This window comes from Aethalodelphis obliquidens, unplaced genomic scaffold, assembly GCF_003676395.1.
Source record: "Aethalodelphis obliquidens isolate GAN/ISIS:26980383/991018 unplaced genomic scaffold, ASM367639v1 scaffold55, whole genome shotgun sequence".
Taxonomy (NCBI): Eukaryota; Metazoa; Chordata; class Mammalia; order Artiodactyla; family Delphinidae; genus Aethalodelphis; species Aethalodelphis obliquidens.
In genome coordinates this window covers 1,210,580-1,226,290 of record NW_020837999.1, presented here as the reverse complement: position 1 = coordinate 1,226,290, position 15,711 = coordinate 1,210,580, and the positions used below count along the sequence as shown (strand labels likewise).

Sequence of the window (15,711 nt, the reverse complement as noted above, 5' to 3'; positions counted from 1 at the left end):
TATGGTCACCTTATCTTTGATAAAGGAGGCAGGAATGTACAGTGGAACAAGGACAGCCTCTTCAATAAGTGGTACTGGGAAAACTGGACAGGTACATGTAAAAGTATGAGATTAGATCACTCCCTAACACCATACACAAAAATAAGCTCAAAATGATTAAAGACCCAAATGTAAGGCCAGAAACTATCAAACTCTTAGAGGAAAACATAGGCAGAACACTCTATGACATAAATCACAGCAAGATCCTTTTTGACCCACCTCCTAGAGAAATGGAAATAAAAACAAAAATAAACAAATGGGACTTAATGAAACTTCAAAGCTTTTGCACAGCAAAGGAAATCATAAACAAGACTAAAAGACAACCCTCAGAATGGGAGAAAATATTTGCAAATGAAGCAACTGACAAAGGATTAATCTCCAAAATTTACAAGCAGCTCATTCAGCTCAATAACAAAAAACAAACAACCCAATCCCAAAATGGGCAGAAGACCTAAATAGACATTTCTCCAAAGAAGATATACAGACTGCCAACAAACACATGAAAGAATGCTCAACATCATTAGTCATTAGAGAAATGCAAATCAAAACTACAATGAAGTATCATCTTACACCAGTCAGAATGGCCATCATCAAAAAATCTAGGAACAGTAAATGCTGGAGAGGGTGTGGAGAAAAGGGAACACTCTTGCACTGCTGGTGGGAATGTGAATTGGTACAGCCACTATGGAGAACAGTATGGAGGTTCCTTAAAAAACTACAAATAGAACTACCATACGACCCAGCAATCCCACTACTGGGCATATACCCTGAGAAAACCAGAATTCAAGAAGAGTCATGTATCAAAATGTTCATTGCAGCTCTATTTACAATAGCCAGGAGATGGAAACAACCTAAGTGTCCATCATCGGATGAATGGATAAAGATGATGTGGCACATATATACAATGGAATATTACTCAGCCATAAAAAGAAATGAAGTTGAGCTATTTGTAATGAGGTGGATGGACCTAGAGTCTGTCATACAGAGTGAAGTAAGTTAGAAAGAGAAAGAGAAATACTGTTTGCTAACACATATATATGGAATTTAAGGGGAAAAAATGTCATGAAGAACCTAGGGGTAAGATGGGAATAAAGACACAGACCTACTAGAGAATGGACTTGAGGATATGGGGAGGGGGAAGGGTAAGCTGTGACAAAGCGAGAGAGTGGCATGGACATATATACACTACCAAACGTAGTGTATATATATGTATATATACCAAAGAGGGTGGCATGGACATATATACACTACCAAACGTAAAATAGATAGCTAGTGGGAAGCAGCCGCATAGCACAAGCTCGGTGCTTCGTGACCACCTAGCGGGGTGGGAGGGAGGGAGACGCAAGAGGGAAGAGATATGGTAGCATATGTATATGTATAACTGATTCATTTTGTTATAAAGCAGAAACTAACACACCATTGTAAAGCAATTATACTCCAATAAAGATGTAAAAAAGGGCTTCCCTGGTGGCGCAGTGGTTCAGAGTTCGCCTGCGGATACAGGGGACACGGGTTTGTGCACTGGTCCGGGAAGATCCCACCTGCCGCAGAGCAGCTGGACCCGTGAGCCATGGCCGCTGAGCCTGCGCGTCCGGAGCCTGTGCTCCGCGACGGGAGAGGCCTTAGCGGTGAGAGGCTTGTGTACCTCAAAAAAAAAAAAAAAAATGAGAAAAAAGAATCACATTGGTGGAAATCTCTCTGCCTGTTAACCTATTTTTAAAATATAGCAAAGGTAGTATTTTCATTGCAGTGCCTCTCAAACTTTAATGTGCATCTGAGTCATCTGGGGATTTTGGTAAAATGCAGATTCCTTACTGTGTAGATCTGGAGTAGGACTGAAAATTCTGCATTTCTATCAAGCTTCCAGGTGTTGCTGATGTTTCTGGTCCTAGGATCATTTTGAGTAGCAAGACTCTAGAGTTATGATTCTCAAACTTATTTGATCATAAGAAGCTTTTTTTTCCCCTAGAGAGTATACCTCCAATTACTTATCTTACTGGTGTATTTTCTTACATCATCCAGTAGTATATGTGGACTATCAAAATACATTAAAGGAACATATACATTTTTTCTGGTATATAATGTGAGGGGAGGCATTGTCTAAGCAATTTAGTCTTTTTTTTTCTTGAGATATAATTGACACGTAACATGTTAGTTTCAGGATTCCATCTTTGTATGTGTTGTGAATAGAGCACCACAGTAAGTCTGGTTAACATGCATCACCACACATACGATAGTTACAGTTGTTTTTTTTTCTTGTGGTGGGAGCTCTTAAGATCTCCTTTGTTAGCACCTTTGAAATATATAATACAGTATTAACTATAGCAAGCTTTTAGAAATATTTTGTACTGACAGAATACCAGCAGACATTTATGAGATATAATGTATGCTTATATCGAGGGTAGGCAAACTAGAGCCCACAGGCCAAATCCAGCCCACCACATGTTTTTAAAAATAAAGTTGTATTGGACCGTAGCCACACCTAGTTACTTATATATTGTCCATGGCTGCTTTCCTGCTACACCAGCAGAGTTGAGTAGTTGCAATAGAGACCATATGGCCCACAAAACCTGAAATATTTACAGTCTGGTCCTTCACAGAAAAAGTTTGCTGACCCTTGCTTAGATTAAAGTAAGCAGAAAAAAAAAGTTTTCAAAGATTGACTTGATAGATTTAAAAAAAACAACTTTTAAAATGATTTTCAACTTTGAGGAATGGAGCATCAGAACCACCTGAGGAGCTTTTTCAAAACACTGGTGCACTTCATTCCTTTCAGCCCTCAGCAGTTGATACATCCTTGAATGCGTGAGTGTGTGTGTGTGTGTGTGTGTGTGTGTGTGTGTGTGTGTGTGTAGGTGGGGAGTGGTGTGGTTTGGAGGACATTGGTAGTTTGAGAATCTTCTCAAATGATTCTGATTCATAAATGTGTTTTTTCCCCTATTAAGACATTTTTTAATAGAAGAACCATAAAAACCCATTATTTTATTAATAACAAAGAACAAATACATTGAAATAAGACAAGGTACATAATATATACCAGCATTCATCAGAATGCATACATCATTATAACACACAATGATGCTGCCTTCCAATTTTAATATTGCTATAGCATTTTGTAAAGTTTTTTTTAAGGGTGATAGTTCAAATATTGTTAGCAGTGAAATTACCATGCTTCTCATACTGAAGTGTTGATTAATAATTTTTTAATATAACGTATTCGAATCTTGGTGCTTCAAAATAAGCTATCCCAGCCAAAGCCTTGTACTTTACTCATGTTTCAGGTTCAGGGATTTATTTTATACTTTGTTTTGTAGTTTTGCCAGCTTGAAGTTAGCTAATGGTGGTTCTTGGGTAGAGGGGATTCTAAAGTGATTTTTCTTTGTAGATTCATCAATGGGTTTTACTTTTTTTTTTTTTATGTTGTGTAGAAACAAAAATTCTTTAAGTTAATAAAGTCTGAGCATTTGGGAATGCTTTTCTCTTCAGATTGCTAAGTGGAATTGTAAGGGAAAGAAGTTTGTATGATTTTTTTATAAATATTGTATTCTTAACAAAAATCTCTTTACTGCATTATAAGCACTAAATCTCAAGAACTTTGTTGTTTGTGTTTCATTCATTTCACTTATTTTCACAGAACTTCATAGCAACCGAAGTACTCAAGCTGTTCAGTCTTAAAAAGGAGCCAAACCACAAAACAGATTGGCAGAAAATGATGAAATTTGGAAGAAAGAAAAGAGACCGAGTGGATCATATCCTGGTCAGTGTGTATAACTGAACTATTTTTATTTTGACCATCTTTTCCAAAATCAGAATGTAGTTAGATTTTAAAAGGAAAGGGAATATAATTGATCTTAAGTCAATGACAGTAAATTCTTAAAGCCCTCGTGTGCTGCATTTCTTTCTGCCCCTCAGTTTTGGAAATTGCTTTCTTTTGAATTCAGTAGATGAATATTTAACTTAACAGTATTTTTGTGGGTGTGGAGAACTTGAGAAATAAAAAGTTGAGTGGAAGCAAACTTAAGGTTCTGAATTGAAGAGACCAGTGTAGACTAGGGCCAGACTCCCTGAGTTTAGATCCCTGTTCTGGCACTTTACTTGGTGTGTAATCTTGAACAGATTAACCTCTTTGTGCCGCATTTTCCTATCTGCAAAATAAAGATGATATAATAGTACCTACCTGATAAAATTATTAAGAGAATTAATTTAGTATTTATATGTGTATAGAACAGTGCCCTGCACGTAACTCAATAAATATTAGCTGTTATTTCATCATCATTATTATTATCCAGAACTTCAGCTGAATAGGATTTATTCCATTTTGCAATATATTTTCTAGCATTAGAAAAATGCCTATCAAACAACAACACCAAAAAAAAGAAAAAAGGAAGGGAGAAAAAAGGTCTTTTATTCTTTGTTCCCTAAAAGAATGTTAAGATGTTAAGTAGTAGCAGACCTTAGGAAATTCAGATGTTAATTGATTCAGGTTTATTTCCAGATATTTTCTCTCTGGACTTTATTTATATCTTGTCTATATTTATATTCATATCATGAAAAAAACCTGTAATGCTTAAATTTATCAGTTTTCCCCAAGTATGTTTCTTTCTAGTGCTTCATTTACTCAGTAATAACTTCACTAGATAAACATTTGTTAAACATTCTTTCTCATGTCTTACTTGATCCTCACAATAGTTGTATGAGGTAGGATGGACTAATGTTACTCTGTTTTACAAATGAGGAAGTTTAGATTCAAAGATACTAAGTAACTTGCCCATCGAATAAGAGCCAGGACTTTAACCAATTAGTTCTCCATAGATCTTGGCCTCTCAAGGTGAACTTGCTCTCATATTTCTACAATAGCTTAGAGTTTGAGTTATTATTAATTACCAAGATGTTACTTCTTCCACTTTTTAAGGAATTAAAGAAAAAAGCACATCAAGAGACATTCATTTACCCTACTATCAGTTGAATTGATCATATTCCCTATAAATCATCTCTGTGCATGCATTTAGTCAAGAATTGTGCTAATTAGGAGTGATGTTACAATAGTAAGCAAAATAGACATAGACCCTGCCTTCATGGATTTACAGTTTGCTGGCAGAAGCTAGCCATTAATATATAATTTATACAAGTGTGTAATTGTAAATTAAATGATAAAAATAGAAGAATAGGGAGCTGTTGTAAAAGCATATGGAGGAAACTGGTCTGATGAGGATGGTCAGGAAAGGCTTCCCTGAGGAAGTGACAGCTGAGCTGAGATCTTAAAGATGAATAAGCATTAACTGAGTTCCGTGATAGAGAGAAGAGCAATTCAGGGAGAGGAGACTACACGTGCGAAGTCCTGAAATGGGAAGGAGCATGGAACTGAAATGTCAGTGTGGCTGGAGAGTGAGTTGAAATACCTGGGCCTATGTAACTTTTTTCATGAGTTCACTCTTCTTAATGTTTAGTGAAATGATACTGTTAGCAACTTGAGTTAATTATTAACAAGAAGTGCTAAATAAACTGGTCACCCTCCCTACTGTTAGATTTAGCCGCCTCTGGCATTTGGATCTTCTAATGCTTGTACATTTTAGAGAGATTGAGATTTAAAACAACAATTTTCATGACACATAAAACAAAAATTTTGCCACTAGTACAAAAGAAAAGGGTCTCAAAAATAGAAATTTCAAATACGTTTTAAAAATCATATTTATTATAAAATAATCATGCTCATTTTAGAAAATTTAAAATACTGATCAGTCAAAAGAAAATAATCATGACAACCTTATCACCTAGATAACTCTTAATTATTTTGATATATAGACTTAGAGTTTCTTTTTATACTGAGAATTTTTTTTAAACATTTGGGATCATAGTCTCTTTTGTATTCTGATTGTTTTTGCTTAATTAAACGTGGATGTTTTTCCTTATTTTTAAATGTTCCTTTATTTTATATCATTTTTATTTATTTATTTTTTTTGCGGTACGCGGGCCTCTCTCTGCTGTGGCCTCTCCTGCCGCGGAGCACAGGCTCCGGACGCCCAGGCTCAGCGGCCATGGCGCACGGGCCTAGCCGCTCCACGGCATGTGGGATCCTCCCAGACCGGGGCACGAACCCGTGTTCCCTGCATGGGCAGGCGGACTCCCAACCACCACGCCACCAGGGAAGCCCTTTATATCATTTTTAAATAAATTTATTCCATTTTATTTTTTGTGGAAATATAGCAGTCCATTGTAGAATTATGTAACAAAGCAGACAAAACTCAAGGAGCTTTTGCTCTAGTTAAGGAGACAGATAAGTAAGAAAAATAAATACAGAGAGAGGGAATAAGGGAATACTGGGGTGATTTGACTTACATTTTAACAGGACCCCTCTGGCTGCTGTGTTGAGGATAGACTGAAGCAAAGGTGGGAGTAAGGAGGCCAGGAGTATATTGTCATAATCCAGGCAAGTGATAATAGTGGCTAAGACCAGTTTGGTGGTATTGGAGATGGTGAGAACAGTTTTCAAAATAGAACAGCAGAACTGCTGATAAATCGAATGTGGAATATAAGAGAAAGAGAGGTATTAAGAGTAACTCCATTGGGTTGGTGTGAGTCGCTGAGGAAGGGAATTGCCTTCTGCTGATTTGAGGAAGACTGAGAGAAGCAGGTTTGGAAGGAACATCAGGAGTTCTGTTTTGAATGTATTAAATTTGAAATGTCTAATAAACATCCAAATGGAGATACTGAGTAGGCTATTAGATATGAGCCTGGAGCTCAGGCAAGAGACGTAGGCTGGAGATGTGAATTCGGGAGTGGTGACATATAGATGGTAGTCAAAGCCAAGAAAGAGAGTGTAGACCAAGAGAGAGGAGGTCCAAGGACTGCTTCTTGACAAATTCCAATGTTTCGAGAGTTAAGAAGGTGAGGAGGAACCAACAGAGACTAAGGAGCAGCCGATGGGTAGAACCAGGAGGGTGTGAGGTCCTGGAAGCCAGGTGAAAGTGTTTCAAGGGGGAAGAACGAATCACCTGTGTCAAGTGCTGCTCATTGGTCAAGTAAAATAATGACTGAGAATTTACCATTGGATTTGGCAATGTGGAGGTCTTTGTTGATCTTAACATCAATACAGGTAGTTTTTGTGGCATGGATAAAGTAAAAGCTTGATTTGAGTAGGTTTCAAGAGAGAATGAAAGACAAATTAAGGAGAGCAAAATTGGACACTTCAAACGAGTTTTTTTGTGAAGAGAAAAATGGAGGGAAATGGTAACAAGAGAAGGGCTCTTTTAGCTTGAAAGAGATATGCCGATAGGAAAAAATTGTGATGATGCAGAGGAGAAAGGAGAACTGCTGGAGCAGTGTTCCTGAATAGACACAGATGGAATCCATGCAAGTGGAGGGGTTGGCCTCAAACTGAATATCAGTTGCCCTTCTAAAACAATTCTAACATGATAACCTATTATATTTAATATTTCATAATAGTTGCTTTTTCCAGATTAAGAAATGTATAATTTAGCTGTTTTTGCTTGGTCTAGGAAAGTCCTTAATCAGTCTGTGTGTCTTTAGGCATTATGTGAGGTGAGTAAAATACAAAGAATGTGCGTTTTAGGTGTTAAAGGCCTCTGTTGGCCAAAAAAGAAGAAAATCTTTTGGCTCTAGTTCTCCTTTACTATCCCCTTACCACTTCACAAAGATATTGATTAATTTACATCTTAAGTTGGCTAAGAATATGGGCTATTTTTAGCGATGTATTCTCAAAGTATATATGATGTGGAATGAGTAAAAGTAATTAGACCAACTTTTGTATATCCTTTATATACAGTAGCCCTGGGAAATCTCCCTACTGTAGGTAGAATTGCATTTACAATGACAAATCCTGTAGTGAAACTACCTAGCTAATGATTAAATCTCCTTTACAGATTAAGATCTGATAAGGTACTCAACAGCTCCTGAGTTTTTACTTACTGTTGATAAGTTCTTTCTCATATTAAGCCTGAATTGGTTTTCAAGTAATGAATTATAATTTGCTTTTACAGCTTTAAGGCTTTACATAACAATTTTAATTCTTCCTACATGCCTTTGAAGCGGCTGTAATGTTTCTCAGTCTTTTTCTCCCTATTAAACATTGATATTCTCTCCTGTTGTCTGATAGCGTTTTTTTGAGCCCCTTTCAACCTCATCAGCTTTAGCTCTTTGTCAGTGTCCCTCCTTAAATACACTGCTCAGAATTGACCATATACAGGCATACCTCATTTTATTGCACTTTGCTTTATTGTGCTTCCTAGCTACTGCAGGGTTTTTTTGTTTGTTTGTTTTAACAAATTGAAGGTTTGTAGCAATCCTACATTGTCAGATAATGGTTAGATTTTTTAACAATAAAGTATTTTTTAATTAAGGTATGTACATTGATTTTTACACATAATGCTCTTGCACACTTAATAGGCTACAGTATTATGTAAACATAACTTTCACATGCACTGAGAAACCAAAAAATTTGTGTGACTAGCTTTATTGCGATATTCACTTTATTGCACTGGTCTGGAAGTGAACCCACAATATCTCCGAGGTATGCCTGTAATATTTTGTGTTATTGCTTAATTAGTACAATCACATAACCTCCTTCTTTTTTCTAGATACTATCCTTTGATGAATGCAGTTTATAATCACGTTCGTTTTATTTTTAGCTATACCATTCTCATGGCGCTCACAAAAGCTTAGAAAAATTCTAAGACCCAAATCTCAACCTGTGCTTTTGTAGTTATTTTTTTGATCCAAGTACAGGACCTTATTTTATTCCTTCATTTTGTTAAATTTGGCCTATCATTCCAAGCTTATCAACACATTTTTAGGTTCTTTCTTTTAACATAGCTATTGTGTTTCCCAACTTTCACGTCAACTCTAAAACTGAGGTACCTGCCTTCATCTAGGTCATTGCTAAAAATGATGAACTCAACAGAGCCAAAGACAGCCATAAAACACTCACTAAAAAATGATATGCCAGATATTTATTTAACACCTTCTATTTGCACTGGCCTGGCCACTGGGAAATTATAAATAAAAAGAAATCCCACAGCCTAGCAGGAGAACAGATGCACAGAATACAAAATTCTGTAGGATAATTACTACAATGGAATATGAACAAAATGGATTGGGAGCACAGAGGAAAAAGCTCTTGAGTCTTCCAGGCAGAAGCTTCCTTCCAGGTTGATAGTTGTCTTGTCCTTCAATCCAAAAAAGTGCACATCCACCTAACTGACCTGTCTCTATTTCACCGTCTTGTTCACAGGGATATGGTGAAAGGACATATGCTTGCTGAAATTTGGCCACATTCTATTTACCACTTTTCTCTTTTCTACCAGCCTAATACCCTGTCCAAAAAAAAAAAAGTTAGACTGACTTTTTAATTTAATTATTTATATATAATACATACTAATTTACGTACATACACACATACATATTAAGGAGCAGCAGCAAGGGAAGTGTGTGGTTGAATAGAATAGATTCTCCAAACCAGAAGAAAATGGAGGCATATTTGCAGGTTGTGAGATCTCTCAGTTGCCACAGTTGAGGTTGCAAACTGGGCTTTGTGCTTTCTGATGGCTAGAGGAAAAAGGGAAACATGATGTTCTTACTGGCTGGGAGGGAAATAATTCCTGTTCTTACAGAGGAGCAAAGCTTTTGCTATACTGACGAGGCACAGTGGGGACTCATCACGGCTTCACTGAGAGATATAATGGATAATGTCCTGAGCATATGTTCCTGCTGTAAGGGCAAAAATGATTACGTTAGGACAGTGTTGCCTAAATTTTATTATCGTATAGGAAATTGTTCAAGGAACAAATTTAATAATAAAGGCTGAGAGAACTTAGAAAAAGGAAAGGTGTGCAACTTTGTTTGAACAGATAAACAAATTCATGGGAGATAAGAGATCTTTTATAGGGGACACACTTATTAGCTTTTCCAGAACGTGATTCTCCCTCAGCACCAGGTTGAGAAGTGTTGCATTAGGCTGTTGCTTATAGCATCCTTCATAAGAGAAGAACACCTGTTCCTTTGTATCTTAATAATAATTTCTTATATAGCCACACAATTTGATTCTTTGACCAGATACATACAGGAAGCTCTGAATTAATCAAGTTCCTCTACTGGTGGACTTCTGTTTAGAATAGACTGATGTACATTGCGAAACTCCCAGAGGGAGGTTTCTAAACTTATTTGACCATATCACCCTTTTTGGTGGTATTTCTGTCCAGGGAGCATGCGTTAGGGAACAAAGAAAGGGATATTTTACATAGGCTTCAAGCAGCCTCACCAAGGAGAAAGAATGCGGCAGCCGCCTTGCCACATACCCGTCAACCCCAGCCAAGGGTGCATGTCTGGCAGCGCTGCTCTCCCACACTCCAGAATGGTGTGGCCTCTCCTCCAAGAGTCTTCTCGTTTCCTCGTGCCAGGAATCAGAGCACAGGTTCCCCTCTTCACTTCCGCTGCCTTTTTCAAGAGGAAATTGTGATAAGTGCAAGTTAGGAGCTTGCTGTCACATGGCTTTTGGCAAGTTAGACTTTTGGTTAGAGACCCTCGACACCGCAGTTAACTTTGCTGAATTTGTGACTAAAACAGGGTTTACAATCTACTCTCTCCACCTGGCCTCCATCTCACTCACAATATCATTACATACAATAAGTCTAACATGTTTCTCTTATAAGTAGTTTTTAAAAATTTATTGTAAACAAGCAAAACGTCTTGGGCAGTTCATTCTAATTTGATTCCTTTGGTTTACCTTAGGAATCCCCAAATCCGAAAATGCAAAAAGAGCATTTTATATAAAATATAATACAACAGTGACTTTTAAAATAAACTTAAGCAATAGTACATTTAAAGAATACTCCAATACCAAAAAAAATGGGGGGGGGGGTGGAATTCCCTCACGGTCCAGTGGTTAGTACTTGGCGCTTTCACTACTGAGGCCTGGGCCTGGGTTCAGTCCCTGGCCAGGGAACTAAGATCCCACAAGCCACGCGGCATGGCCAAAAAAAACTCCAATGAATATGAAATTTTACTCATTTATTTACATACTCCAGAATCACACCTAATATTGTCTTGGATATATGCATTTTATAATTGTAAATCCATATATCTGAAAATTTGCATTCTTCTACGTATTCTCCTATGTTGACAGAGACAACGTTCTTGTAATCCTTAATATCTATAAAAATACTGGAATACTGTCAAGGTTGACAGATTTGAAGCCAGTTTTTATTTGACAGTTGTGTTTTTTCAAACTTTTTGCAGCTTTAAAAGAGCTATTGATGTCATCATATAAATTACCTTTTTTTCTCTGAGTTATTTCCTTGGGTTGTAGTACGACGCGTGGGGTTGCAAAGTTAGTGAGTATCATTGATTCCTAGCTTTTGTGTGACAGTGATTTTCTAACCTTTCTGTTTTCTAAATTCTAGGTACAGGAGCTCCACGAGGAGGAGGCACAGTGGGTGAACTATGATGAGGATGAGTTATGTGTGAAGATGCAGCTAGCTGATGGGATCTTTGAGACCTTGATCAGAGATACTGTTGATGTTCTGAATCAGATCAGTGAAAAACAGGGGAGAATGCTACTTGTGTGACATCTTGCAAATAAATCGAACACTGAGTGCTAATATGAGTCCTGGGCCTTTCTGCCTCCTGATATACACCCCATCTCCATCATAGCAAGAGTGCTTCTGGACCTTGTACCTGTTCTTAAAGACTACTGGTTTGGAGTTCATGGGACAATGAGGTATATCTGGTATTACAGCCTTAGCCTTTAGAGACTGTCCACTGGAATAACTGGTTGTTTTCGGTGGGCAGGGTCTGATGTTGACACACAGTGTAATCCTACACCTCTTGTTAGCATCCCTACTGGGTCTCAGATGAGGGCTGAAAGCACCAGACTTACCTCTTAGCTTAGACTAGGGTATCACTTCCTTGAGTCTGAAGTCAAGCAAGAGAGGCATATAGATGTGCATCATACCATTTTTGAAATGGAATCCTGGTTTATACCATGAAAGTCATAAATGGACATTATAGTCTCTAAACAGTATTAAACCCTGAACTACTTTCAGATAGGCAAGTTTAGTAATGTGTGCCTATTTCCCCTTGTGGAGTTCATTTCATTTTGTTTTGAAGACCATTTTCTTCCATTATTGCAATTGAGCAGCACCAAGTGGACTGTCAAGTTAAGACATCAGTGGTAGCCTTGCTTCCTGAGCACCATCTAAAGAATTTTAAACTTTTGCATTATACTTAGTTTTTTCTCTGTGAGCATGAAAACAAAGAAGTGCCCCCACTGAAGACTGGGCTCACAGGACTGGTGCAGGGCTGGTTCTTCCACCCCTTGTGGGCCTGGGTTCAGTCCCTGCACTTTTCTTACTTCTTCTGAACCTCTGCCAGCTGCTCCCAGAATCACAGATCCTCAGGACCATCTCAGGCATCGAGGCATGGCAGAAGTGGAAATAATTCATTTTGGCCTTCAAACTTTAAGCTCCCATATCTCCCCAAGAAGTCAGAGACGCTGTTACTTGAATGATTTAGGAAATGAGTGTGTGCACCAAAGACAAAAAGATATTGTCTATTGTTTGTGTGCTTGTTTTACGCTATAGAACATTTTTTTAATTTATTTTAAGATAAATTATTAAGTTGAAAATGTATGTCCCTATTCAGAAATGAAAGATTCTTCTTGTAATAGTTAAACTTCTGTCTTGAAGCTTCTATGGTTCGTAGTCTTTGCACAGGAAACTTACGGTTTTAACAAACCCATACACATATTGAAGAAGGCAGTTTAATTCAGTAAAAAGAAGATGAGCTCTTCTAAGATCACCTGCAGTAGCAGGAATGGGGTAAAATGATTTAAAGACACTGTAAAATTCAATTCTGCCTCTCTTGCAGCATTGCTTCTCACAACTATTACCTGTATCTGAAAAAAATATATAGACTCCAGCTGCTATGTTAGAGCATGTGTGATGCTCTCCTGGGACCTCAGTACCCTGCCTTCTTGACTGGTTTCTCTGAATCAGTCCTATCCTTCAAGTAATCTAGAAGAATGTGGATAATCTTAGGCGTGAATGTAAATGCCTTAATATTGAAGGTCCTGATTAGAAGCATGATATAAGACATCCACTGGATTCATACTTAGAAATATCCTGGAATGTTATAACTTCAAAATATGTTAGGAAAACCCCAAAGATGGTATAATCTTTAAGTGTGCATGTTCATTCATTTCTGCCTCTTTCCTCCCAACTTGCCTTTGCGTCTCCAATGTTTTACTATGCACACTTCCATTCCTCTTTGGTTCCATCTTGTCATTATGAGAAACTTATTGAAATAATCATTGGAATACTTGCATTTTGCACAATGACTGGTATGATAGCTCTTGACAAATAAGGAAAGCACTGAAATGTTGTGACTGGGTCTCGGGAAATGCTCAGATTGATGTTGCCAGCATTGCTTCTAGGCTTTTGATGTTGAGCTCTAGTCTTGTAGCCATAATGAGCAAATTGACTAAGAGAAGCTAGGGTTTCTTGGGGTTATTAACCAGTAGTGTGGAGATATTATTTTCATGTGGCCAAGGAAAAGCGAAGCCTTTTCTTTTCAGTTTGTGTTATTTGGAAGACGGAAAAACATCTTGTCTACATCCTTTGGCTGTTTGTAGGATTACATAGTCCTTATGATACTGAAACTTTACAGCTGCTGTAAATTTTTTATAAATGAATATGAAAATAATATAATAGGAATATAGGTTGTTTTTCTACATACTCATTATTTGGACCTAAATAAATTTTTAATAATGTTTATCTTTACTCTTTATGACATTGTGATTCCAAAAATGAAAAAAATGATATAAGTCCACGGAATCAGCAACCTGGACTTAAAGTTCCCTGGTAAGAATGCTGCCAAGAATGTGGCAGTAGCAGTCCTAACATACTCCAGCTGTCTTTACTGTCTTGAGAATCCTGGGTTCCAGATAAAAGAGGCAGGAATGGATCAGTCTTACTCTTTGCTAGAAATGATTATCCATAGTTTGGTAGCAGAAAACAAAGGAATCTATAATTAGCAGATTTCTTATTGCTTTAACTACTTGGGTATAATTGAAAAGGGGTTACTTGTTAGCATTAGGAATGATAAACATGGATACCCAGCCACTCGTTCCATATTGGGATCTTTTTAATCAAGCTCTGCCTCTTAACCAAGAATCTAAATATTCCCTCTTTGTAATCTTTGTTCCTTCTCCCCACATTCCCATCCTCTTTCACTCTTTCTTCATAATTCCTCTAAGAAAAAGATCTTTGCATCAGCAGTAATATCTTTTAGAATAATAGCACTATCAGAATTTAGCAGTAAACCAACATATAGGCTTCAGATTTATTTCTGAGTCCAAAATAATTTGTGCTATCCAGGGTACTTCACTCTGGGTTAAATAAGTACAGGGTATAGATTCCCTCTTCAGGTCTAAACAGGAATTTTTACTCTAGGGAAAAGTGGGAAGAGCTCAAAAGTAGTTAATAAGGAAGGTAATTTGTGTTTCTTTTATGTAAAAGAAAGGAAAATTCCTTCTGTGACTACAGGTCTCTGAGAAATTACCTTTCAAAAGAGATTTCATCGCTCATAAGAGTGTTGTGGCCTATTGATAGAAACAATTTTGTTCACTTTCTTGTCTTGAAAAAAAAAGTGGCCTTAGCTTTTTGCAATACTTGAATAAAGTGTGTACTCGCACAGCGTTAGAGACTCATAACTTTTCTGCAAGAAGTTCAAACTTACATCTTCTTTTACTACCTTAAGAATACTAGTGAATAAAACATTAATTCAAAGAGCAAATGATAGAAACTACAATGATGTTTAATGCAAATTGTAGAAATTTACATGTTTACAAATCATCTTAAACTGGTTGTGCAGCAATTCAATAAACTGTATTATAAAAATGTGAAGAAAAAATGTAAACTGATGTAAAGGAGGTACTGTCATTTTAATTAATCTATATTTAATAGCTTTTCCTTCTGAACTTTGCAAAGCCTTCTCGGTAAACACATTGCAAAGCATTCCCTGGGAGGCCCCGCCTCCCTGTGTGTACTGTATTGTGCAGACATGAAAAACAAACCCGTTTACTGTGTATGTGTAAATAGCCTGGTCATCAGGCCTTTTTCAGTCAATAGTCACATCCAGTGCAACTTTGCACAGAAGACTTAGGGTGTGGTTTGTAAGTATGATCTGTAAAATAACTGGGATGAGTTCCCATGTACACCTGTGTAAATAGATTTGTTAACTGAAATGTACTTTAAGAAAAGATGAAATGTGTAAATAAACTGATTTGTAAATTAATTTCATGTCAGGTGTTCATTTTTTTCACCTTCTGAGCCAAGTTTAGAAAGCTAGTCTCCATAAAATTCACTTCTGATCTGTTATTGGGTGGCAGAGCACTTATGATCGAGCAAAAGAGTAAAGACGAGCTGCGCGTAGGACCTGTTTACATAAGTGCCATCCCCACGTCCATCTGAGCAGCCTGGGCTTTGACATTCATAACTCACTCCTTCAACAGTCCTTGCGCCCACCTTCGTGTTCTGAGCACTGTGCCCAGTGCAGTGGAGAGAGCAGACAACAGACATGATCCCTGACCTTGGGGAGCTTAAAGTCTAACGAAAGAGAGTCATCAAAAAATAATTTCAAAAACAATGTATGCCAAATTGC

The 15,711-nt window shown here is 37.3% G+C and overlaps 1 protein-coding gene across 4 annotated transcripts in view; it reads left to right on the top strand.

The window, feature by feature from the left end:
• CEP350 (centrosomal protein 350) overlaps positions 1-15,345 on the top strand; it is a 139,927-nt gene extending 124,582 nt beyond the window's left edge. For all 4 annotated transcript variants that reach the window (XM_027086155.1, XM_027086157.1, XM_027086154.1 and 1 more), the window contains 2 exons: positions 3,674-3,796; positions 11,454-15,345. In XM_027086155.1, coding sequence (XP_026941956.1) covers positions 3,674-3,796; positions 11,454-11,618 — 288 coding nt within the window. In that variant the 3' untranslated portion in view covers positions 11,619-15,345. The remainder of the gene's footprint in view (positions 1-3,673; positions 3,797-11,453) is intronic.
• Positions 15,346-15,711: the final 366 nt, after the last annotated feature.